The sequence below is a fragment of the Sceloporus occidentalis genome, unplaced genomic scaffold (assembly GCF_023333645.1).
Source record: "Sceloporus occidentalis isolate IW3139 unplaced genomic scaffold, rSceOcc1.0.p SCAF_35, whole genome shotgun sequence".
Taxonomy (NCBI): Eukaryota; Metazoa; Chordata; class Lepidosauria; order Squamata; family Phrynosomatidae; genus Sceloporus; species Sceloporus occidentalis.
The window spans coordinates 7,027,599-7,053,723 of NW_028317015.1; the positions used below are offsets into that span (position 1 = coordinate 7,027,599).

At 42.5% G+C, this 26,125-nt stretch overlaps 2 protein-coding genes across 2 annotated transcripts in view; one reads left to right on the forward strand and one right to left on the reverse strand.

The window, feature by feature from the left end:
* Positions 1 to 48: 48 nt before the first annotated feature.
* LOC149298028 (vacuolar protein sorting-associated protein 11 homolog) lies at positions 49 to 15,909 on the forward strand. The gene is made up of 16 exons (XM_089487890.1): positions 49 to 190; positions 1,105 to 1,253; positions 1,697 to 1,832; positions 2,881 to 3,044; positions 3,470 to 3,702; positions 3,890 to 4,097; positions 4,899 to 5,050; positions 5,463 to 5,649; positions 6,381 to 6,524; positions 7,640 to 7,804; positions 7,979 to 8,140; positions 9,122 to 9,261; positions 9,702 to 9,904; positions 10,104 to 10,275; positions 10,818 to 11,040; positions 15,748 to 15,909. The coding sequence occupies exons 1-16, from the start codon at positions 49 to 51 to the stop codon at positions 15,907 to 15,909; spliced, it is 2,742 nt and encodes a 913-aa protein (XP_089344016.1).
* Positions 15,910 to 21,542: 5,633 nt separating this feature from the next.
* LOC149298029 (histone-lysine N-methyltransferase 2A-like) overlaps positions 21,543 to 26,125 on the reverse strand; it is a 44,374-nt gene continuing 39,791 nt past the window's right edge. Inside the window, exons 31-37 of the mRNA XM_089487892.1 lie at positions 25,688 to 25,858; positions 25,024 to 25,098; positions 24,382 to 24,556; positions 23,157 to 23,264; positions 22,206 to 22,289; positions 21,927 to 22,056; positions 21,543 to 21,818 (exon numbers count right to left, since the gene is read on the reverse strand). Coding sequence (XP_089344018.1) covers positions 21,543 to 21,818; positions 21,927 to 22,056; positions 22,206 to 22,289; positions 23,157 to 23,264; positions 24,382 to 24,556; positions 25,024 to 25,098; positions 25,688 to 25,858 — 1,019 coding nt within the window. The remainder of the gene's footprint in view (positions 21,819 to 21,926; positions 22,057 to 22,205; positions 22,290 to 23,156; positions 23,265 to 24,381; positions 24,557 to 25,023; positions 25,099 to 25,687; positions 25,859 to 26,125) is intronic.

Below are 26,125 nucleotides of genomic sequence, written 5' to 3' on the forward strand. Positions count from 1 at the left end.
GTCAACATTCACAAGTCATGTGACTCCATCCATACGGGCAAAGAGAAGATGGCGGCTTACCTGCAGTGGCGGCGCTTCGTTTTCTTTGACAAGGAGCCGGTCCGGTTCCCCGGGGACGCTGGGGCTCCTCTCACATTGCCGACCGGCTTGACAGTGTGTGACTCCGGTCGCGGCAGCCTGCTGTTCGGAGATATCCTGGGGATGTTGATTGGATCTATAAATGTCATATATACACATACATGAATATGCAAGGGCTGTGCTTATCGGGAAGACTGTTCGTTGAGAGTTATAAATAAAGTTGTTGCAGGTTTCTAAGTGAGGACCCATTAGATGTAACTCATCAGATCGGTTCATGACGTCTAACTAGATTGCAGTCTAAGAAGATCTTTTATCAGGGAAAGGCAGTGAGTTGAAGATGCAGAGCAGTTGCCATATTTTTTTACATACATTCACATTTTGTTGTCTTTGGAATTTGTCTTGTGTGTAATCAGAAGCATTCTGGTAAATATAACAGTAATTCAGGGTTACTGATGGATTGTGATGGCTGAGATCTTCTTAAAGTTGGATGTATTTCCCGATAACGCTTGCGAACCCCCCCCCCCGATGCAATTGGTGTTCGTGATAAACTGCCGGATCTTCCTTTATACCGGGCATCTCTTACACTCGGGTTCAAAGTTCGGTATTTTTCTTTGTGTGGAAATTTGCTTTGTAACAATTAGTTTCAAGTCTTCCAAATGTGTAGTTTTGTGGTTACGTTGCAGTTAGGATGTTTATACACGATGTGGAAAACTTCTCGTAAATCTGTTCATTTAAAAAAAAAAAAAAATTTCCTTTTGGAAATGTTACCAAAAAATGTCATTGAGCAGCTAGGCTGGTGTGAGCCAAAGACCGTTGGTCGGTTATCAAAAGTTAACATTAAATGGCTGGCGTGGGTTAGTTTTTGGTGTGATTGTGTGTGTGCTGTGTTATACGTCTTTTTCCGTAAAAGGAGATAAAAATTGGCTTCCTTTCAATTTTATTTTATTGCGTGAATGAAATATTTGGGGTAGATACAGAGTAATTCTACAGCAAAATTCCTGAATGGGTTCCTTAACGGAATGTCACATATGACGGGACAGATCTGGTTCCTGCCTCGATCTTTGCAGCTCACCTCTTTCCAGGCCTACAAGCTACGTGTTACTCACCTTCATCAGCTGAAGCAACACAGCATCCTGGTGTCTGTGGGCGAGGATGAGGAGGGAATCAACCCGCTTGTAAGTGCAGACAAGCTGGCTTGTCTTAGATCCCTGTCCCGGATATCTATATGCCAGGGGTGACCAACCTGCGGCCCTCCAGCTGCTGCAGGACCACATCTCCCATAATGCTCTTTCAGCTAAGGACCTGGCAGAGGAGTATGGGGGATGTAGTCTTGCAGCAGCAGGAGGGCTGCAAGTTGGACAGCCCTGGTATATGCAAATACCTTGCTCCTGGTATTTCTGTTGCCCTTAATATATACGTATTTTATGCCAAAAATATCCTCCTGGATTAATTGCATTATTTTATCTTTTTTTAAATCTTATTTCTTGTGTTTTTACATGGCTTTGTTACTTTCCACTGCAAGTTTCATTCATCAACTTAAATAATCACCACTATGAATGAAAGACAATATGGACCAAGACGCGCATACATTTTTAAAGCCTTTCCTGTTTTCACCCAGGTAAAGGTTTGGAACCTGGATAAGCGAGATGGAGGAAACCCACTTTGTACGAGGATCTTCCCAGCTATTCCTGGCAATAAACCCACTGTGGTATCTTGCATTACTGTTCACGAGAACCTAAATTTCATGGCCATAGGTAGGTGTGTGTGTGTGTAGGTAATACTATCATACCTAGGAGCTCTCCAGGTCAGTTTCTTCTGTCTGTGGGCAGGAGAGTGGCCATGGCTCTGTCCACTGATACCCATGCTGCGCTTACTCAATGCCCAGTTCCATCCCGCTAAAGGCTCTCTGGGGATAGACAATGTCCAACTACATGTTTTAAACTGAAAAGTACAGTGTTGCCAGTGATGTTTTGATTGAGCTCAATCGTGCGTGGACAGTGTAAAAAATGTGTTGAATCTGTGATACGCAGCAGCCTGTGAGAGAGGTGGCAGGAAAGTTGTAGTTTTAACACCTTTCACTATTCATTATAAATGAATATATAGAATTAGCAAGTTTCGCCAGAAAGAAGGCCAGCTGAAGGCGTTCATCCTAAAGGTGTTCGTTGGTGTTGAGGTCGGGGCTCTGTGTGGCCGGTCAAGTTCCTCCACACCAACCTCATCCAACCATGTCTTTATGGACCTTGCTTTGTGCGCCACTATATGGACAAAAGTATTGAGGCACCTCGGAATTATTGAGATAAGGGTTTACGCCGGGCTCGGTGAAGGAAAATCTTAAAGCTTCCGCATAGCGAGACATTTTGGACAATGCTATGCTTCCAACTTTTTGGGAACAGTTTGGGGAAGGCCCTTTTCTTGGATGATTTTGGTGTGGAAGAACTTGACCGGCCCCACAGTGCCCTGACCTCAACTCCACCGAACACTTTTGGGATAAGCTGGAAAGGAGATTGCGAGCCGGACCTTCTCATCCACCATCAGCGCCTGACCTCACAAATGCTCTAGTGGATGAATGGGCAAAAATTCCCAAAGAAACAATCTTGTGGAAAGCCTTCACCGTCTATGTATTTAGAACACAATGTCATAAAGGTCTCAGTTGGTGTAATGGTCAGGTGTCCCAATACTTTTGTCCATATTGTGCGTACGTCTGTGCATTTCTTGGCTTCTGTAAGCATTGGCAATAAAAGCAAACTAAATTATTAAATAGTAATGTTTTTTTAACCCCCTTCTTTAAATCACTCCTTCTAGGCTTTACTGATGGAAGTGTGGTTTTAACCAAAGGGGATATAACACGGGACCGGCACAGTAAGACACACATTCTGCAGGAGGGCAATTATCCCATCACAGGAATGGCTTTCAGGCAGTCGGGCAAAACTACCCATCTCTTTGTAGTAACGACAGAGAGTGTGCGGGTAAGGGCTGCTACCCCTTGTTTGTTCTCCTCATTGCACTCTTGTATATTTTTTATTTTTTGGGGTATTGATAGCCGCGCCTGTAAGTATCCCCAGGAAACCATAGCAAGCAGTTATATGTTGCTGTTGATTGCTTTGTTTGTATTTATGACTATAAGGCCACTTAAAAACTTTGCACCAGAATCCATTGTATAGAGAACTCCGTAAAGTAATTTACATTTCACAGCGCTTAGGCGTTTGCCATAGGTCACTGTGGCGTTATTAGAACTCGTTTACATCCGTATGTATATCATTTTTTAACTTTTCTAGCTTTCTATAAGGATGTTACCCAGCGGTTGTTGAAGCCCAAGCCCACATTAGTTTGGACAAATCACCCCTTCCACTTTGCCTGTGTCCCTGTACCGACCGGCATTTCTTTCCACCAGTGCTATGAGCTGACCCAGAAGGATTACCCTTACACAGAATTGGATTCTCGCGGTTGTGGTCTACGTTGTTCTTCTCTGTCCGACCCATCTCAAGACCTACAGTTTGTGGTGGCTGGAAACGACTGTGTCTACCTATACCAACCGGATGAGAGGGGGCCTTGCTTTGCCTTTGAAGGACAGAAACTGATTGTGCACTGGTACCGGGGTTATCTAGTCATCGTTTCTAGAGACAGGTGTGAAATTAAGTGCTAGGAGCTCATTATACGTTCTCTGCTGTTGCTTCGTCAGACTAGATGGACCAAATAATTCTTATGGCATCAAATCCCATCTTCCTTTGCTTCTCTTTAGGTTAAATCTCTGCCTTTGACACCCATGTGCCTTTTATTTTGCCTAATGCTATATTATTTTACCTTTCCCCAGGTCAGACTTTGCTGGACGGGTTGCTGATGCCCATGGGGCCGATAGACAGACTCTTACTATATACGACCTAGGGAATAAGCTGATTGCGTACAGCTGTCCCCTAACAGAAGTTGTGGATGTGCTGGCGGAGTGGGGATCTCTGTATGTGCTCACACGGGATGGACTCTTGCATGCCTTACATGAGAGGGACACACAGACCAAACTGGAGGTTTTGACTTTTTTGCATCTTTTTAGTGTTGTGTGAATATTTACCTATTTTGCCCCAATCAGTTGTTTCCGTTTGACCTGTATAATGCTGCTTGTTAATTTATGGCATTTGTCAGCAACTCCAATGGGTAGGACTGGGGACGGCTAGACAGCCCTGGCATTTTTAATGTCATGTACCGCCAAATGATGTCATTGAGGCTGCGGTTTTTTTTTTTTAATGCTACCACAGCATGCAGCCGGGCTGTAGTGGTAGATCTGGTGAATAGGGGGTGCGGTTGGTGAGCGGCCCGATGAGCATTTGCCAGGTGGCCAGTCCAGGCTTTCTATTGTGCTGCCTGTATGCGGATAAATTACACAAAAAACAGGTCCTGTGGATGAAGATACTTGGCAGTCCTACTGAGTGTTTCACTGCATGCCATGGGGATACCAAGAAATTGGCGTGACTTTCCTTTTCGCTATCTTTGGTATGCTTAATGTCAAGCTTTAATTTGTTACATATTTTGGCTAGAAGTGCTAATAGATGTAGTACATAGACCCCTCGGATACCTCATAACAGATCACATTTTAACTTTGGAGTCCGAGTCTATAGCCAGTGGTTTTAATAACCCCAAATATCTGTTTCGGCAGTCACAGTTCCCAGCTATGCTTATTGTATTATAAAAAAGAAAACCAAATGTGACTGTTGAACCCATGCCCTGTTGCAAATATTCGTATGCTGTCCATGAATGTACCCCAGAGAATGCAGTGAGGGCGCGCGTGCTTCGTGTGATCATGAGATGAATGAACTTTTCTATCCCTAAAGATGCTGTTTAAGAAGAATCTGTACGTCATGGCAATTTCTTTGGCAAAGAGTCAGCATCTGGACAGCGATGGCCTTTCAGAAATTTTCCGCCAATATGGAGACCATTTGTACAGCAAGGGTGACCATGATGGGGCTATCCAACAATATATCCGGTATGATAATCTTGCACCTCTTCAGGCATATAAGATAAACTGGGAAGATTCTGGAGAGAAAAGTATGTGCATTCAGAAAGAAAGTACTTTAAGTATATTCCCATATATTGAACAGTGTATTTAATTGCCTTAATGACAGCTGGATGGAGAAATCTGAGCATGGGCCATTCGTTTTAAAACAAATCTATCGAAATCTTAAGAGGCCAGAAAAGCAACGTCATCTCTAGTAAAATATATTGCTGATTTTTGTAGCTCCAAGATTGCATTATTGCGTAGCAAAATAGCATAGATGCAAATCCTTTATATAATATTTTAAATGAACAGCTAGAGCTGTTCATCGATCAGTCTTAATGCCATTCTCTCCACACTCACCTGTGTCCATCTCTAATACTTGTTCTGTCTTCTCCCGCAGGACGATTGGAAAGTTAGAGCCTTCTTATGTGATCCGTAAGTTTCTAGATGCCCAGCGGATACACAATCTGACCGCTTATCTTCAGGCGTTGCATCTTCAGTCTCTGGCTAATGCTGATCACACCACACTGCTTCTGAACTGCTACACCAAGCTAAAGGATAGCGCCCGCCTGGAAGAATTCATCAAGGTGAGTAAAATGCCGCTGGAGGTTTAGATAGAAGTACAAATACTTCTTGTGTTTGCACAACTTTCTTCCTACAAGTGGCGCAGTCCATTTATATACAACGTTGTTGGGAACATCTCCACCGTGATACACAAGCTGAGATGGCCAGCCTCCTGTACCAAGGAAACTTCAGATTTTAAAGATTTTGCACACCAAAGCAGGGGCTAAATCTGCATTATTTAAATCAATTCCAATACGCATTAGAGACTCTCCGCAGCACATCCAGAAAGGGGCTGAAAGTTTATTCTGAAATGCATTAAAATAATACTTGCCTTCACCCTCTGTGTCTCCTTTATTAGGCTATGTACCACACATAATGTCTATTTATATTCATGTCATTGCATCCTTGTTATGTTATTTATGCACTGAGTACGAAGTCCTACAGTGTTGTTCTTGCCACCAATAAAAAGATTTAAACAAAAAAAAAAAAAAATAATACTTACCATGTTTTGATTGACTAACTTTACGGCAGCAGAGTCGGTTTGTAGATGCTGCACCCAACTTTCACAGTCATTTGAAATATATTAGGCCTATATTCTGGCACGTTTTATTTTTCTCATGTTAACGAAGACCCTCGGGTGGTTTTATTTTGAAGCTGCTGCAGTAGCTTAGAGGTGTCGGCGACCCCCCTAATGTACTCCTTGTATACTTTTACAGCCACCGACTCCGTTTCTTTCCATTATTTGCCCATACAGGCCAGTGAAGGAGAGGTTCACTTTGACGTGGAGATAGCAATTAAGGTTCTTCGGCAGGCTGGGTACCATTCGCACGCCCTGTATTTGGCAGAGAAGCATGCCCACCATGAGTGGTACCTGAAGATCCAGCTGGAGGACATTAAGGTGACTGTTTCTGTATTATATTCTTGTGAGAGCGAAATGTCCTCAGTCTGCTCCCTTCTGCTTTTGGTTATCTTTTGCATGTTAGACTCTAAACCTGATCTGTTGCTTTTCCCAGCTGTTACAATTCCCAGCTGATTACACAGAATAAGCCTTTGTTATGGTTTTAACAGATTAAAATAAGCAATAAATGTGTTAGAAACGTAGCATACATGTATACCGTGGGATCAGCCATCTGTCACGGACAGGGCTATTGGCCGAGCTATGGTGTGGGTGCGAAAGGGTTAAACGCCAACCAGACTTCCGGTGCGTTTGACTGCAAGCTGACCCCAAACGATCACCCCCAAAACTCCCAGCGTAACGCAAGCTGCCACCACCAAGAGCTTCTGCAATATACACACCATCCTCTTACTGACAAATATGTATGTAAGTAACCTCTTAGTAACGGGATAATATAAAGCGGGCCGTCTCTAGGGTGAATTTGATTAGAGAACAAAAGACAGAACTGATTAAAAATATTTCACAGTTTTACGCAAAATGCATATAAAGTAAATAAACCGTTTGTTTTACTCTTTTTACTTTGTATTATGCTATACTTTCTTGGAGCCCTGATGTTGTGTCTCTGATGGTAAAACAGGCTCTCTGTAATTACCGATTGCCCGCCGTTTTACCCCCCCCCCCCCTCCCAAAAGACTGGCCTTTTTCCTGTCACTCTGTGCCAAGCCCAAGTTAACGCCTGGAGTGGCACGACGCCATCGTATGCAGGTTAATGCCTTCGCCCGGTGTCCTGTCTTTGAATGTCGGGGAGGACTGATCATTTTAGGACAACAAATTACTTGCTATGCTAATTCTGCCGCTTTCTGACTCGGCTCTCTCCTTTCCCGCAGCAAATATTCTTTTTTTAAAACGAAATATTTCCAGTCCAATCGGGATGATTAGTAAAGACGCAGGCTGTAGGTAGAGTTAGGTAATGATGCTAAAACTTTGTAAAGGTGACCCTTTTAACTTAGTGAATAGAGAAATACATCGGGGCTAATGTTTACTAATTTACACGCTGGTCATGCAGCTTATCAGATAATAGATATATATTTTTGTTTTCTTCGTTCACCATTTCCTAGAACTTCCAAGAAGCTCTGCGCTACATCGGGCGCCTTCCGCTCCCGCAAGCAGAGAGCAACATGAAATGTTATGGGAAAACTCTGATGCATCAGGTTCCTAACGAGACTACGCGGCTATTAAATGACCTCTGTACCGACGTTCCCCAGCAAATGGAGGGCAGCAAGGTAAGTTTATTCTGTCTGCTTTTCCTCTATAGATGAAATCAGTTTGAGAGGCAAACACAATCTTGGCACTTAGACGTAAAGCACCTTTTAACCTTTCCAAGATCCCGTTTCCCTCTCTGAAGTTCCAACTGTTAGTCTCTGATCTCTATAGTAACTTCTTGATGTGCCCGGCAGCCCAATCCTGAAGAGTTCATCCCGATATTTGCCAATAATCCGTGTGAGTTGAAGAAGTTTCTGGAGCACATGACGCGCGTTCAGAGCGACTCGCCCCAAGGGGTCTATGACACGCTACTGGAGTTGCGGCTGCAGAACTGGGCACACGAGAAGGACCCGCAGGTATGTTGTGTGTGTGAAGTTTGCGTGGCCAGCCGTGTAGTTTTCCCGCATACCCCCGTTTTATTTTGCTTTATATGTTGAACTTTGATAAAGACCACTTGGCTACACGTGTAGAATCTCATTACGTTTATGTCAGGAGTGAGGAACATTAGTAATCGATTAGTCATTTAACCCATCCCTGCACGAGCCGTTTTCATTCACCTCCAACAGCTATTGAGTACGAGCAGCTCGGTCTCCGTTTAAACACAGCAGTCTCCATGCGCACGTTGGGGTGTAGATTGCTTTGTTTTCACCTCTTAATATTTTTGTATTGTAACAGAAAGATAGCACATATCTCTGTGAAACAGTGACAGTCTTTTTGGTGTATCCTCCTTTTTAATTCAATTACCTGTACAATTCCATTTAGATGGTAAGCTCATAAACCCACCATTCTGGCGAGCTCACAGTATGTATCTGTGTAAGGAGCTGCGTTAAATAAATGTTAGTGCTTAATATATAAAGGATGATGATACTAATCCTGTGCCCCCAAAATGCAAGTTTATTGGATCCCCCCCAGTTTGTATACTGGAGTATGAACATATTATGTAAATTATAACACTAACTTGTAGCGACAACGATATCTGATGAGTTATGTATGCCTGAGTATGTTCTACTCTGAATTTGTATGACGCCAGTAACCTATCCCTAAAACGCTTTCAATACTATTTTATTATGAGAAAAATGTCTGTGCGAGATCAACTCTACTGTGCTTTGCGTCATATAAGTGTATGTATGTATGTGTATATAATATATACACAATTAACTGACTAGTATACTTCAAACTAGAACATTAATTCAGATGGAAAATTATAATGCCCATTTTTAGCTATAGTCTATTTAGGCTACCATGATTTGTATTTTTCGGTTTTATTCGTGACAGGTGTACTCTTAGGCTAATTGGTCATACATTTTATACATTTGGGTACTTTTTTGCCTCTATAGGTGAAGAAGCAGCTTCATGATGACGCAATCTCCCTGCTGAAAAGTGGCCGCTTCAAGAACGTGTTCGATAAAGCTCTTGTCTTGTGTCAGATGCACAACTTTCAGAACGGAGTGCTGTATCTGTACGAGCAGGGCAAGCTGTGAGTACGCCTGCGATCTCCCAACAGGCAGCAACGCCTGTACACGGAAGATTATATAGCCCGGAAGCTGGGAAATGTTTCTAGAGCTTAAGCATCCTTAGTTCTTCTTGGTTCAGTGGGGTTATAAAAGTGGCTTTTTGGCCAGGAGAGTTGTGTTTTCATCTTGCTACTTATTTATTACATCTCCGTGAGAAGGGCTAATGATGTCCCTGCATAATGCATACTTCAATCAGGGAGCACTAGATGATAGGCGCATCACCAATTTAACTGCATTATACAGGACCAGTTAAAGCTCTTCTATCAGAACCCCAATGGGGTTGACTCTTCTGCAAACTCCCACTTTATTGAATAGCCCATTACACCAGCCGCTATGATCTGAGCCCACCGCTATAGAATGCCTTGCTGTGAAAAGCTGATCTTTTGTATTCGCGTCTCCTCAGTTTCCAGCAGATAATGCATTATCACATGCAGAACGACCAGTACGAGGAGGTGATAAAGGCCTGTGAGCGTTACGGCGAACAAGAGAGCTGCCTGTGGGAACAAGCCCTTAGTTACTTTGCACGCAAAGAGGAAGATTGCAAGGAACACATTGCCACAGTACTGGGGCACATTGAAAGTAGAAATCTCATGCCACCCCTGCTGGGTAATTATTGGGTATTATGTTTGACTCACAAATGCATGTATTAACCCCTTTGGGGAATATTCTTAACGTTTTTATCTTTGTTAAATCACGATTCCCTTTATCCATACGCTCAGAAAAGTATTGCAACCAAGCTCTGTCTCCAGAATACCTTGGATTTGACTCCTCTGCATCAACCTTCTGTGTGACTTTTCTTCTTCAGTTGTTCAAACTCTTGCCCACAATTCTACTGCCACTCTGTCTGTGATCCGGGAGTATTTGATAAGCAAGATGCAGAAACTGAGTCAGAGGACCGAGGAGGATGAAAGAACCGTGCGCCAGTACAGAGAAGACACCGCTCGCATCCGCCGCGAGATCCAGGAACTGCGTACCAGGTGAGTCTGTCTAAAGTCAGCCACATAGTCCTGTGTGAGGGAAAGCAGGGCTGTCTTTAACGAATACGGGGTCCTGGCCAAACTGCCTCAAGCGGTTAGTTACAGCAATAGTTACAGTAAAGGACTAAAAAAAGAATCTTCACGCCAGTGCTACCTTATATGAGTGTGCATGGTGGTGATGCTGAGAGCTGGGTTATGATGTCATGTTAAGGAACACTGATGTAAAGGTTTGACTTGGGGGGGGTTAAACTCTTGCACTGCACTTGCTCCAATCCTCTAAAGTAAGGCTGTACCTAGGTGCACTGCTTCTCTTGCCACGAGAGGATGGCTTAATGCTTAGCTTTTCATAGATTCTGATTTCACATATTGTTCTTGTTTGGGATCAGTTGCGGTAGGCAGATAACAGGTTTATAGAATGCGTACTATTTTTAATGGTGGGTGCACATGACCAGAGATTGCTTTAGTATTGTAGCAAATTCTTGTTAATAAGAACATGGAATCGACTTCTTGAGAAATATGTTCTTTATATCTTTTGTTTGAAGCCCCAAGATTTTCCAGAAGACTAAGTGCAGTATCTGCAGCAGTGCACTCGAGTTGCCCTCTGTGCACTTTTTGTGTGGCCATTCCTTCCATCAGCACTGCTTTGAGAGTTATGCAGAAAATGACTCCGAATGCCCAACCTGCCTGCCTGAAAACCGCAAAGTGCTAGATATGATCCGAGCCCAAGAGGAGAAAAAGGATGTATATGAGCAGTTTCAACATCAGGTACGGGTGCAGCAACAAGAAATGTGTTTAGGGGATATACCAATTTTTAGTAGTTTAAAAAAAACCCAAAACCCAGCAGTAATGTTTTTCATCATGGTCAGAAGCCCATGATGATAAATCTCATATACCGTATTTATCTGCGTATAACACACGCCCTCCCCAGGACCGGAAGAGAGGGAGACGTGGCTGCAAATCGTGCAGCTCTAGGATTCATCGGCGTATAACACGCAGGTAGGGTTTCTGCTTCGTATTTTAGTTATAAAAGTGCGTGTTATACGCCAATAAATACGGTAATATAATCCGAGAGGATCGTAACGCGTCAAACCTTCATGATCAGCCATGATCATGGGCACTTATGAATCATAGATGCTGTGTTTGTCTAGGACTCTTGCCTACACTTTCACACCGTTCTGGCACAGGGAACCTTCAAGCTTGGTTTGGTGACCCATTGCTTACAGGTGTATAAAAGGCAAGCAACCATCTCTATAGGCAAACATTGGCAGTAGAGTGGGTCTCGATAAAGAGCTCAGTGACTTTAAATATGGCACTGTCATAGGTGACCACCTTTGCCACAAGTAAGTTTGTGAAATTATGTCTCAGTCCACGGGAACTGATTATTGTGACGTTGAAGCATCTGAGAGCAATCTTCAGGTCAGGATGAAATAAAGGGTCCCTGTGACCGGAGATCCTGCAGAGGAAGGCACCAGGGTGGTTCCACTACCAATGACGAAACTGCAAACTAGCTTCGTCATACACTGCTATTTCAGAGCAATGGTACATTGTTTGTGCTTTCACAAGATCTTGTTGGGTACTCAAGCAGCAGTGGAATTGGAGGAAAGTCAGTACTTCCATTAATGCATCAAACTGTCTTATAAGCAGAGTTTAAGGATTCTAGAACCTGGCTCCTTAGCAGGTAGCTTGCGGGTGAGATCTGCCTCTGGAATGTCTCATCTCCTGGCAAGTTGGTGGAAAACATCAGGCCAGAGAGACCACTTACCTGTGTTGATCTTTTGTCGGATTAGAAAGTCCACCTCCCAGTTCTGTCTCCACCTGTTATAAAATATCTGGAAAATGTTCTTCTGCCAACCTGGAAATCTTGGATGCTTCTAGAAGTTCTCCTGCAGTTCTGGTGCTTCTTAAGTTATTGATCTATGCCACCTACCTGTAGCCCTGGCAGCCTGATTCCGCACCAGCAGATTTGCCAAGTGAGATAGCCAGAGCTATTGCTTGAAGTTCGAGAATGTTAATATGGAGAATCCTCTCCAAGAACAGATGTCTTACGCCCCAAGAGCTGCATAAGATCTTTTTCTGAAGCTACTAGAAGGCATCACATCTGTGCTGCAAAGAACATGTGAATGGACATTGTGGGATGCTGTGAGTACTATAACTAGAAACTCCAACTGAAGTTGAAAAACCAGCCACCAGGGTACATTGAAGAAAAGGCTAGCCTCTCATTGAGAAGCAGATTTGGATGAGCTGGTACTTTCTGTAGCACTAGATATTGTGCTATTGGACACTTTTTGCTAGAAATGACAGACAAATGGTCTGACATCAAAAGGACAATCAAATCTTCCGACCTGGTGAGCAGCTAGAATATACTCCTCTGAGCTCATTAGAGAAAGAGCCTTAAACTTCCTCAGTTCCCTGTTTATTTGGATCAGGTCTAGATTATTGTAGGAAAGGAAAGAAAAAAGTTCTAGGGCTGCCAGAGAACTGAAGACTTGGGAAGGGAGCCTCTGATTCAACCTTCTACTCTACTGTTGAATTTTATCAATAATGTGGGGTGAGGCGGTCTGGCAATTGCAGGTGCCACGTTTGGTTGCATTTTGCATCAATATATTGTATCTTTGGGTGTTTTGCATTTGTTTTAATGATGGAGATGAGGGTCTTGTAGACAGGAAAGGTGAGGGTAGGTCAAAGCCATTGGCTCTCTTTGATTTTATCTTGGTAGGATAAGACTAGGGCCTACTTGGGTATATCTAGAACAGAGAGAACCCTACAACACTGAACTGGACTCTGTGCTGGAGTGCTTGGACCTTAAGACTCAGACGGACATTCCTCTCCAATGATTCCCCTGATCCCAAGTCTCTACAGCCCGGCTGAGAGTCTGGCAGACTGAGATCTAAAGGCTAGCCAAAAACCTGGTCCATGTGAGAAGGGGTTTGCAGCCTATAGATGGGGACAAAAAGCTATGGTCTTTGCTGAAGTTTAGAGCTGTGCTAGATAGCACTCAGTTTCTTCACAGCAACTAATTTTTAAAATCAAAACAAAATGTACGTGTATATGATATGTTACTCCCGGCCCGTGTCTAAGGCCAGGTCAATAGCTGGGCAATCTCTAGCTTCTTAATATAAAATAAAACTGGTGCACTCTGAAGATAAGGATATCTTAACCCCTTAACGACAATTGCCGGTCCTGGCACGACACGGAAAATCATGTGCTTTACGACAATTGACGTGCCAGGACCGGCACGTCTTTAAACAGGTGCAGAAAGCGATCTGTTTTCGCTTTCTGCACCCAAAAAACGTTGCTGAATGCCTCGACCTCGAGGCATTCAGCAACGCCGCGATCGGAACGAAGGGGCCATCTCTGGCCCCTCCACGGGGCGTCAACATCCGCCATACTTTGTATGGCGGCGGACGCCCGTTTTAAAAGCGTTTAGGAGGCGATCGATCATCGCCTCCTAAACTTAAATGGTGTCGCTGGAATGCCTCGATCAGGAGGCATCCAGCGACACCAAACACTTACCTTTCGATGGGCTGTGACCGCTCCGGAGAGCGGTCACAGCCGCAGCTGCCGATGATCTTCGCCATCAAGCAAGATGGCCGCTGCCCTGTAACAGGAACCAACAAATTTTAAAAGTTCGCTAGATGGTCCAGACCATCTAGAGAACTTTGGCTCCACTTGCAGGTTGAATACAGGTACTGCATTCACCATGCAAGTCAATGGAACCCAGCTTTCTAATCACAGTGTGATTAGTAAAAATAAATAAAAAAATAAAAAAATTAATAATAATTAGAAAAAAAATAGTAAAAAACTAGTAAAATGTAAAAATCATTTCCCACTGATGTCACTATCAGGGGAACCTCCAAGTTGAAAAAAGTTAATTTTTTTTTTAAAAAGACAAAAAAAAAATATATATATATAAAAAATATATTTTTGTGAGCAAGTCCTAAAATTAGCATATTAGCTTAAAACAATTCTTGCATGGAAAGAGTTAAAATACTGGCATATTAAATGCCCGTGGGGTGTCTACTTTTAAAAAAGGTATGATTTGATGGGGTAAATTGAATTGGCCAGGTTCAACAACGTCCCAATTAACACCGGGGGAAGGATGGCCACATACCTAATTTCCAATTAGAAAAATGCACACGTACCAAATGTGGCCTTTTAGTTCCCACAAAAATGACAAACCCATGCATGTGGGATATCACTGCACTCAGGAGATGTTGCTGAACACATTATGGGGTGTCATGTGACAGCGGCATATACCAGGAGCTGTAAAGTCATACATAAAGTAGGTATGTGTGGGGAAAAATACACACACAAAAATACTACTGCAAACTTTGAAAACATGCTGGTGGTAAAATGTGTGCATGCAAAGAGTTAAAATACCAGCATTTAAAATACCCTGTGGTGTCTAGTTTTGAAAAATATATGGTTTTGTTGGGCACACTGAAATGGTCCGGCTCAAAGATGTACCAAATAGGGCATGGGCAGTGGATCCCCAAATGCCAAAGTTCAACATTGAAAAGTGTGCATGCCCCAAATGTGGCCCTTTTGCCCCCAAACAGCCAGGCAAATGTGTGTGACAAAACAAATGCAAAAAAATGACTACCACAAAGTTTGACAAAAACTGGTGGTAGATATGGTGCATGGAAAGAGTTAAAATACTAGCATTTGGAATACCCTGGGCTGTCTAGTTTTCAAAAATATATGACTTGATGGGGTAAATTGCATTGGCCGGGTTCAAAGATACCCGAAATGGCACATGGGGGGAAGAATTACCAGATTTGGAAAAAATGGCTTTGAAATAGCAAAACTCTACCTGTACTTATTGCCCCATAATGGGTAGAAAAAAGCAAAAAAACAAAAACATTGGGTATTTCTAAACTCAGGACAAATAGTAGAATCCATTTAGCAGGTTTTTTCATTACCTTTTTATAGATGAGTAAAAGATTTTTCAACTAAAAGTTAGAAACAGTCATTTTTTTCTAAATTTTTCACCATATTTTATACTTTTTTTAGTAGTAAATAATATGATACAATCAAAACAATGTCATCTAAAGAAAGCCCTTCTTGTCCTGAAAAAAACAATATCTAATGTGTGTGTGTTCAGTAAACGGGAAAAGAAGAAAATTACAGCTAAACACGAGCAGCGCAGAAATGTTAAAAAGGCCATTGTCACGAAGGGTACAAAAAGTAAAATCAGCCTTTGTCACGAAGGGGTTAAACAAGATCCGTAAGAACTCTAGGACAGGATACTAAAACTGAGGCCCCTATTAGATTAGTGGCTATCCCCATGGGGAGAAGACCAAAAAAAATGTTTGGTCCTGCCTCCAGGTGAGAGGATACAGCCCTCGCACTTACTCGGGCAGTGAAAGAAATGATAATTTAACATTTCCTACTACCCTTTCCATCCAAGACCATTTGGGTTTCGCATGAATATAATGAATAGTTTTCTTTACTTGCTGTTATTTTTTTCAGCTGAAATGCTCCAATGATGGATTCAGTGTTGTTGCCGACTACTTTGGACGGGGCGTCTTCAACAAGCTGACCCTGATCACTGATGTCCCTGGAAAGATGAGTGTATCAAAGGATTCTGGACTACAAAGGGATCTTCTGATTAACACCAAGAGAAATGTTTAACTGAAACGGGTGATCACATAATGGATTATCCACTCTAACTAGAGAGCAGTCCTAGTCGGATCATTTCCTCGTAGCTTTATTTTTTTTCATATCTCTACGAAGAGAAATGCATTTTTCATACTGCGTTTGCAGGGGCTTCCTGGATAAAGGTGGAGTGTTTGTTGTTGGTCACTTTTGAAGGAATAAATTGTACATAAATGGTAGTGCTTTCCCCAGCAACACCAGTTGAAGATTGCAAAATATAACTTTCAGTAGCTGTTAAGCACAAGCACTGTAAAAATATTAAAAAATCCTGCAAAACTTGCAAATTAATATTTCCCCCTTTTTACAACCTTCATTTGGTTTGGCCTGTGTTTGTGTATATTAATTTATATAAATATATGGCTTCTTACACCAACCAAATCTGCATAGTGTCTTTTGTCCAAACCATAATACAGGAGGAAAGCCTTGGACTGCTGGCAAAGTATTGGTATAAGCCTGCTATTGGACACCACTTTGAGGTGTAATAAAATAGTTTTACATAAAGAGTACATCCTTGCTAATATTGTGATATCATGCCCCCCCGACTGTCCCAATTTGGGCGGGACAGTATTTTAGGACTGTCCCGGGGTGGTGGGAGGGTGAAGCGAGAGCGGGACTCGCCTAGGGCGCAGCTGCAGGACTAGTTGGGAAATCAATCTCCCTTTAGTCGGCTCAACATTAGAGAGCGCGAGGTCCGTCACTCCAGACCTCCGCTTTATTGCTCCCTAATCACTATGCGCCCCCACAAAAAAACTATATATATTAGTATATAATATATTTATATAATATTTAGTATCAAGTGACTGCTTAGTTACAAAGCAGTAGACAGAAGAGCATTAACCTAAGCTTTTGAAAGTCTACCAATTCGCATACCTGGGAACTTCTGGGCTCTGGCTACCTGGAGCCTTCCCTTGTGGGATGTGGCCAGGACTGCCCCCTGATGGCAAGAAACACCCCCATTTTAAGGGAAAGTGGGTGGGGAGTGGGGCATGTCAAGACCCCGCCCCCACAACCTGGAGGAGAGGTGCTTCACCCGGCAATTCCTGGGTCAGACCCGGAGAGCTCCCAGGTATGCCAATTAGATACCAAACATAATGCATAAAGCACAATAAATATGCAGCATTCAGATGAAAAAAAGTCACAACTGCTCTAACTTGTGAATCTGAGATGTAGACTCCCGAGCGGATGCTAAATCCAGAGCAGCACAAAGCTGCAGCCACTTAAACCACCGCCAAGGCAGCTGCTGAACATCAGGTATTTAATAAAGGGGTTCGTCTGTCTGAAATAAGCACATGGTTTGTGAAAATGCATAAGGTGGTAATGCAAGGTAAGAGCCACATATCTGCTTCAGTTAACAATGCCCAATAAACCCCAGGGTTCTGAGCCATTCCATGGCAGAATTGTGACGCATACTGTAGTAGGAGCTCTATGATTGGTTGTTCTGCTGCTATACATTATTACACGGAATAAAAATAAATGTTTCAACAGCTAAAACACTGACCTAGAATAACTCAGATTGACGTAATTCAGGTCAATGCAAATGTTTAGAAACAATAGTTTAAAGGGGAAAAAAAAACAAGAGACTTTTATACATCAAGAAACTGGACATGTTTATTAAGTAAACTAACCACTTAAATTAAAAAAGTGCATAGAAAAAAAGCAAACATGTTTTAAAACGCCTCTCTGTGTAATTTTTACAACTATATACACTTTACATTCATACATCCTCAAGATCTGTTTCAATTTAAGCAGTTGAACATTTTCCTTCAGATCCGTTCAGACGGATACTTGTTTACAAAAAAAACAAATTAAATTAAATAACACTGATAAACTACAACAAGTTTTCTTTTCCCCACTTTTTAAAATATGAAAATGAGATTTCCTGGGGGAAAAAGAAAACAAACATAAGGAAAGCTGGAAGAGCAGCAGGAGACAGCATGGCAGTTGTAGATTACGTGAGCAGATAAATATTGTTTCTTGCATTTACAGGAACATCAGTAATACTTGCATTATAGTCCTCGGAAAGATTCTGATATCTAGTTAGAAGAAGAAGTAGTTCATAAATCACAACACCACCGGTTTTCCTTTACTTAAAACTGCAAGTTGCAGCAAAATGAAAAACGTAAAGATGAAACATTATACAGATCACGACTGCGTACAGGCACAGAAATAATCCGCAATCCCCCGTCTAATTCATCTAAAACAAATGGATTAACAGCGTAGAAAAAAAACACAGCCCAGCAGCCAGTAACACATTAACGTACTAACTCCTAACGTATGGAAAAGGTTTGGGACCATTTCATTTAGTGCCATGACCTTGGGAAACCTCAAGTTGCAACGTTTCAGGCACTCTAGTTTCCCTGGCATATTTCTACCCGTTAAAAGGCTGGTACAGACCGTATAACGACCAACAGGTCCCTGTTTAAAATGATCTAGTATATTTACTAAAATTCGGGGGGGGGGGGTAGTCTTCGTGAACAGCCTCCGACAGATCCCCAATGAAGCCTAGTTGTCTAAACATGGGGTCAGTCACATAGCAGAATGTAAAGAAATACTCCTTAAAGAATAATTTCCCATGTCTGAAAGATCCGGAGAACATGGCGCTACGTGCGTTACCGAGGGATATACCCACCAGGTGTATTATCCCTAAAATTCTGCTACCACAGCTGATAGATGCCAGTGAGTAAGAAACGCGAAGGATTGATGTTTGCAAAAGGCTTCTATCCATCACACTGTTCCAAAGCATATAAAAAATGGCAGCCAGAATACGACGAGTTGGAAGGAACTATTATTATTTTTTTATTTTTTATTTTTTTCTTGTAATGGACCTCTGGTCACAAATGGGGAAAAATGGGTTATCTGTCAAAGCTACACAAGAGCAGAAGCCTTAACTGTGTCTACTGTAACGTGAGCCGTATGCCCCCTTCTAGATTAAAAAAACTACCATAGACACTACAGGTTTTGAAGATGATGTATGCAACATTTCCTTGCGATATTGTGGGATTATGATTCTAAGAAATTCTAGGACAGCCATCAAAGGTCTCATCGACACGACTGCTACAAAGCTGTAGGCAAACGTCTCATTTCCTCCCGGTACTAGACAGGCGGCAGCTGATCTGTTAATTTGGGGGAATAGGCTGGTAACTCACACTTTATAAAATCATTATATGAACAGAATGGGCCAACGTGCTAGGAATACCTTGCGGCGCTCGCCGATTTCTGGGAGTCATACTTGTTTCAATAAACGAGACTAGTCAAGATGTGTATTATCCTGATTAATTGGCGGTGCCACACAGTTCCGTTCAGCAATCGCCGCGAGAAACGAGGTGTCAGATACCAATAACAGAGTCCATGAGTCAGTAAGACGGTAGGGTCATCTAAACACGTGTTACCAAAAGCACACAGGAACAAGACACGCAATGCATACAACCCTCTCTCATTTACTTTGAAATGCAAAACCTTCATTTGTAGATAATAACCACTTGCCCCAATCCACCTGCATATGGCCATCTGGTGGCCTCTGCGACAGCCGTTAGAAAGCATATTAGGAGCCACGTCCCGACCCAAGACGATGTGAGTTCTAACTGGGCAGAAGATGGAGCAGCGAGATTGCCTTCCTGCTGCTGGCAGCCAGTAAAACGAAGCACAATAATTTAACAATAAATAATTCCTAAATTACACAGATTTGGAACACAATGCCTGTAGCCTCAACGCAAATACAAAATTCCTCCCCGATTATACTGGAGAACAGATGAAGACTTCAGTCTAAACCAAAATACATCTGCAGCCGTGATAAAACCATATTTTACACATTAAAGAAGAAACACAATCTCCCCTCCCTAAACAGTCCTTTTCAAAAAAATAAACCTTAGAAGCCCCTTATAGCCCCAAATTCTATAAGGGACACCCACCCGAGATTTAAGTGCTTCCTTATTTATTAAGTGCTTCCGATAGAAAAATATAGAGCCTATTTACATTTTGTAAAAAAACATTTAAATACTACAAAAAATAAAACAAGATGTAAACGGAACGGAGGAGGAGAAATAACTCACCAGGTGGGGAAATGCTTATAGTTTAACTGCTTGTCTTGTGTTACAAGAGACGGGAAATGTGTGGAAACAAACCACTAGTCTACTCTCTGATCCCGTTCATTTCACACGGATATCGGTCATTTTGTTAAAATAAAACCAATAATTCTGAGAAAGATACATCCTGAACTGCGTGAGAAAACAGTAATAGACTTTGGGAATCCTGATGATGGAGGGGCTTTGAAGTGTGTGGGGGGGGGGCGGCAGCGTTTAGCCCCTCTAAGTGTCAGGCTTTCTACGGTCGTAAACAACAGACGCAGGAGTAAATGCCTCTGTTGCATGATTCACAATGGATCGTATATTAAACATTGTTCCTCCAGTTACAGAAAACCCACACTGTTCGCTTTTAGCATCATTTTTGCGTTCTTGCATAAACGACACTATTGTAGAAGAAAAAACAAACCGACAAAACGCTGCACACGCAGTTATGACGCCACCTTCCTGCTCGAGGATCAGGGTAGGAGCGCTGTCATTGCCCGAGGGTTCATCCTTTGGCGGATGACAGGCAGATAAAGGGGTTTCTCCTGTACACAAAGATGATTTGCTTTACTTTGGGAATACAAACATTTAAAGTGATCCAAAGCTCCATGATAACATCATTCGAATGTCGATTGTAAAAGCATACTCAGTCTGCAGCTATGGTTTACTTGTTAAACCGTAACTAAAGTCTATGTCCTATGTGGGGTTTATTTATACCCCTTCATGTAAAGGAGGCGCGCGCCAGTGGAAAGTGAAAGGTAACCTAGAGGTTAGGTTGGAGGGGTAACAAAACCCAGCATGGCTAAATGGTGTTTACTGGGAGAGGGGGGTAGGGGGGATTGCCATTTCCTTGTGACATTGCCCTATCCCATCTCCATTTGTCTGCAGTGGTAACAACAAATGTAAAAAATGATATTGCCAACCATGAGATGTGATCCACCGGCAGGAATCAAATACACGGTCGGCAACATTCCATTTTCAGAACATTAAAGAAATAATGTTCTATGCCTCCGTTTTCTGGGATGGGATGACTATTTTGAGAAGAAGCTCTGCAGACTTCCACCATTCTCCATTATTGGAGAGTCCTAGCAAACTTCCGCTCCCGGGAGCAGTCATAAAAATACATCCCCTCTAAGCACATTGCAAATTTACCATTTAGTTTCACTGCCGTGCAGTGTTTGGTATGTAGAAAAAATAAGTTAAAAATATCATCTAAATGAGTAATCAGGCGTTCCTTGACTTCTAAGAGTCTGCAAAGCAGTGTTGCAGTGATGAATTCTCTACACGAGTTTTCACTTGTGTATCCTTATGAAACGGCACAATATAATCCTGATCAGTGAATACATACTATGCAGCGTAACAACATGTAGCCTGCTCATTAACAGCGAACATTTCCAACCGCACTCTGGCAGTGAGGGTGCTACACAGAACAGCGGTAACATCTTCCTTCAATCGGAGGGATCGGCTGTCTGCGTGTCTCTTGCCGGAGGCGACCTCAGCTCCCTCGCGTTCCCTGCTTACTTGGGATTTCTCGCACAGTCCCGGTCAGTTGAGAAATTTTCGGCATCGCTTGGTCCCACAGTTGCAGGCCAACTTGTTGCTGGCATCCTCGATAGGGAACTTGTAGTCATAAGTGAGCTCCTCGCCGCGGTAGATTTTACGCATGGCAAATATAACGATATGTTTCTGGCCATCTATTGGGATGACCCTCGAGTAGCAGTTGGGCTCACAAGAGTGGTTGATAAAGCGAGCAGCATTCCCATGCATTGTGGCATCGACCACCTCAGAGTCATCAATCCGGAACATATAGCAGCCAATGCCCTGAAAGTAGGAAAACAAAACACTTAGAGCCCTGTATGGCACGAAAGCACTTGTCGTGGCAAAGTAAAGAACAACATCCACTGTGTGGCCAAGCTACAAGTCTCTCACCTTTCCCTCGTAATACTTCTCCCTCTTGTCAGTCATTGTAGAGCGGATGACGTTTCCAGAGTACTCAATCACCATTTCTCCAGCATCAATATTTCTCTTGCAGAACAGCCCTCGACCATGTATCGGAGACCTTAACATAGAAAGAAAAGCAATATATATCTCTGTTCAATATTATTATTATTATCGCAACGTCAATGTAGTTTTTCACATTATGGCTGCAGTTTGATGAATAATTGCCTCTTTACCCAGCCGTAGTACAAGTAACACGGTTAGTCTTACCTATAAACTCCTACAGCTTCTTTGGAAGTCTTCTTAAGGTGCCGGAAGCGCATAGGCATTGGCAAATCCATGCTAGTGGCCCTTCTGAGAAGGAAACAACTGTCATAATTACACAGAACTACACCTTTACTTTTTCATCCTCAACTCCCAAATTGAATAGGCATTGTTTGCAGTTTACACTTGGCCCCCGAGTCCTTTCCACTTCTTGCGCCGTTGTGAGCAATATCCTGCCACAGGCTGATAGACCCCTACCGTACATCTATTCATTTACTATGCCAGCCTTCACCCCCCACACATCCATCAATGAGACTTAGAAGGCTTAGTTTTGGAGATGCTCTGACCCAGTCATCTAACCATCACAATCTGGCAATTGTCAAAGTGGCTCAGACCTTACACTTGCCCATTTTTCCTGCTTCTAACACATCAACTTTGAGGATGAAATGTTCACTTTCTGCCTAATATATGCCCCCCACTGACAGATGCCACGATAACAAGGTTATCAGTGTTATTCCCTTCACCTGTCAGTGGTCAGAATGTTATGGCTGATTGCGTACATGGCCCATCTTCTTGCTAATTAACACGTAATCAAACCAATGGGGGAGAAGCCTGTTGCACCAGAACTCAGTTGGATGAGAATTATTGAGGTTTGCTGGTGGTTGCAGGAGAGGGATCCTCCGCAACAGGTGTGCGCACAACGTTAAAGCACATCCCGAACAAACTGTCTGTGGCTCCGGCGGCTGCACTGTGAGGTTTACCGATCAAAATAAGCAACACTTCAGGGTAAAAAAGCCAATCAAATGTCAATATACAGAGACATGGGTGTGGAAGGCATGATAAATATACTCCTTACCAACATAAAAGTAACATTAAACAAATGATCAAAAATACACCAAGTGTAAACTGCATTGACATATATAAGAATGTATTCTAAACGTCACGGAGAGAACATACCGTGCGGATTTCAGCTGAACTTCCTCTTCTTCATCATCGTTTGGTTTGTATTCAGGAGGTTGTCGGTGTTTGGAGGCCAGGAAGTTAAACATGTCAAAAGTGGATTTTCTGAACAGAGGAGAAAAAAGCAAATATTTTGCTTTTCCAACAAAATGAAAATCTTAAAACACTGTACTAAGTGACTAAAATATTAAATCGCGTTCCAAGTTAGTTACTGTATTTGCTCGATTATAAGACAACCCCCCAAAATTTGAATATTTAGAAAAAAGAAAATGCATTTGTTATTTTTATTTCCATTTATTTGCCAACCTGCCCCCTAGCTACGCACATCTGCCCCACAGCTTGCTACTCTGCCCCCCTGATATGCCTTACACCCCCCCCCTATATGCCAAACTGCTCAGCAGATATGCCTTATACCCCCCTATATGCCATTCTGCCTCCCTGATATGCCTTAAAACCCCCGGAATAACGGAGGTTGTCTGCGCACATCGTGCAGATGTCCACCGAATGCCAGAGAGGAGGCTCGGGGTCCCCTCCAGCGCTGCAGGGGGATCTGGATCTTAGTGTTCTAGTCAGACCTCTATTTGAGGTTGGATTATAAAACAAATTATTCATTTTATATTTGAGTAAATACGGTAATACAAAAGTTAAAGAACTGTGCTCAGCAACCAAAGATTTAAAATGCCTGCCTTCCTAGAATCCTGCAGACATTGTGACAATACACAGCCCCAGGTAGACATGTCCCTGTATCCGTGGGTCATGCACAAATCATATGCATGTCCCCCCTAGAAGGGAGCATTTGGAGTAGGGTGGGCCTATGTCACATCTCCAGTTTTTCAGACTGGACGTCTATGCTGGGCTTGCATGATCTAGTCCGGCATTTTCATGAAGACTGCAATAGGTACATAGTGGAGACACCTAAACTCACTGAAGCCTAACACTTATGGAGACTGTTGAAGAGACCCGTGTGTGTTCCCTAGAGGAGCTTAGTTTTGTCTGTCAGAGCTACGCTTTATTGTTATGGGGTTTATCACATGTAAATAAAACACACAAAACAGTGTTACTGAGTCTTATTGTCCTAGAGGACTGTGCTTATGATGCCTCAAAGCAGTTAATGTTCCATGCTGAAATACGGCCTTGTCACGACAGCAATGTAATCAATGGTCCTTAAAGGACTAAGTTATATAATATAATTTATATTAATACATGGTATCCTCCTGCACACCTGAGGTACACTTCAGCCCGCGCTGCTCCGTGAGGATTAAGAGGAGGTTCCTCTTCACCAGCCGGGCGATGGAAACGGAACTTGTAATTGCGGCATCTGTTGGCCCCATGTAACTGTTCCACTAGAAATACAATCGCGTCGTGTATGATTCCCAGCATCCTCAAGCCATTCACACCTAGGGAAAAAGAACAAACGTTTGATGAGCTCCCAGAGAATTAAGAACATAAAGGTTTAGAGCCCCGTGCATATGTGGAACGTGCGGCCATTGATTTTCCCCGTCACCGATTCACTCCTTCAAGCAGCCGATCAGCGACAAAAAATGTCAGTCCGCAGAGGAAAAGAGCAGCTGCTGCAGCAGAACTTTGTCTTCTAGGTTGTGTAAGTGGTATATATATATATATATATTTTTTTTTTTATTATTTAAAGTACTCACAGAGTACTCTAACGTACATTTTTCTGTAGCGGTGGTGTAATTGTCACTAAACTGTCTTTTCAATCAGAATGAATGAAAGATATTCACTCTGCAAGCTGGAGGATGTGTAAAGCAATGTATTTGAAGGGTACATTTCAGGTCTTTTGTGGCGGCACTGTAGGAATCACTAAATCCGTGCTAATTCCATGGTTATTTGTTGTGTTTGTTACCTGAGAAAGAAAGCTGCTTTAGTCTGGCATTGGATCGGGCTTCTTGAACTTTGTCGGTGAGAGATTTCCAGGCTTCTGTGAAAAAGGTAGGATAAAGTATTATAGAGCAGAGTTATCAATAAAAGCTAGCGTGTACAATAGCAAATTATGGATCAGAAAAGAGGAAAGGTGTACCAACTAAAACATCAAATATAAGCGATGGAGAGACAAAAACATTGCGAGAGTTTGAAAAAAGATCTAGCCACGAGCACTTTATGGCTCGTATTAAGAGGTAAGGCTGCCAGACCAAATTTATTTAATTTCCTTGTGTAACAACCCCCAGCGTAATAACTGAATGGCTGAAATTTTGTGAGATTCACAGAACCTTCTCCATGTTACGAAGCAAACTCATCGAGCCGTATTTCCTGCACTGAACTTTGTACCCCCGTTCCATAGAATACTGGAAACACAAAGAACACAGACTAGAAGCTTGCCCCATAGTTACTTCGGCTTTCTTTAAAGTCTCTATCATGTTACTGAAAGACATTTTAACAAAGTTTGCAGCACTTTGCCTGGGAGGGTTGGCAAGACAGATATCATGTTAATGCCCAAGAGAAACATTTGATAAAAGCTGAGACTTGGCGGTACTCGGAGATCTTTTTAAACTGCTTAATCCTTTGCTCACCCTCAATGCTACTAGCGGAAATCTGAAAACCATCATCGCTGGAGATCTCAAACAGAAGGCCTGTCCTGGATTTGGGCTCCTGGTGAGAATCCTGGCGGTTCTGCTCTTGTCGTAACAGTCGCATCAATGGAGAGCTGAACCCAACATCCTCTTCTCCTGACTGCTTAGACTCTGTAGACATAGAGAAGAGACATTAAACGTACTACGCCTACTGCTGAGCTCAAGCATTTTACCCTAATAAACCTGAGCAGATTCTTAATTTTATTAATTCCTTCATATAAAGGTCAAAAAACACGCAAGAGCAGGACAGACAATTAGCATTTTTCAGTTTCAAAGGCAACCAATGGACACCTCCTCTGACAACTTAGGAATGAAAAAAAAAAGACACTATTAAATAATTATTTCTGGGAAAGACTCAGGGCATCCATCGTTATTAGG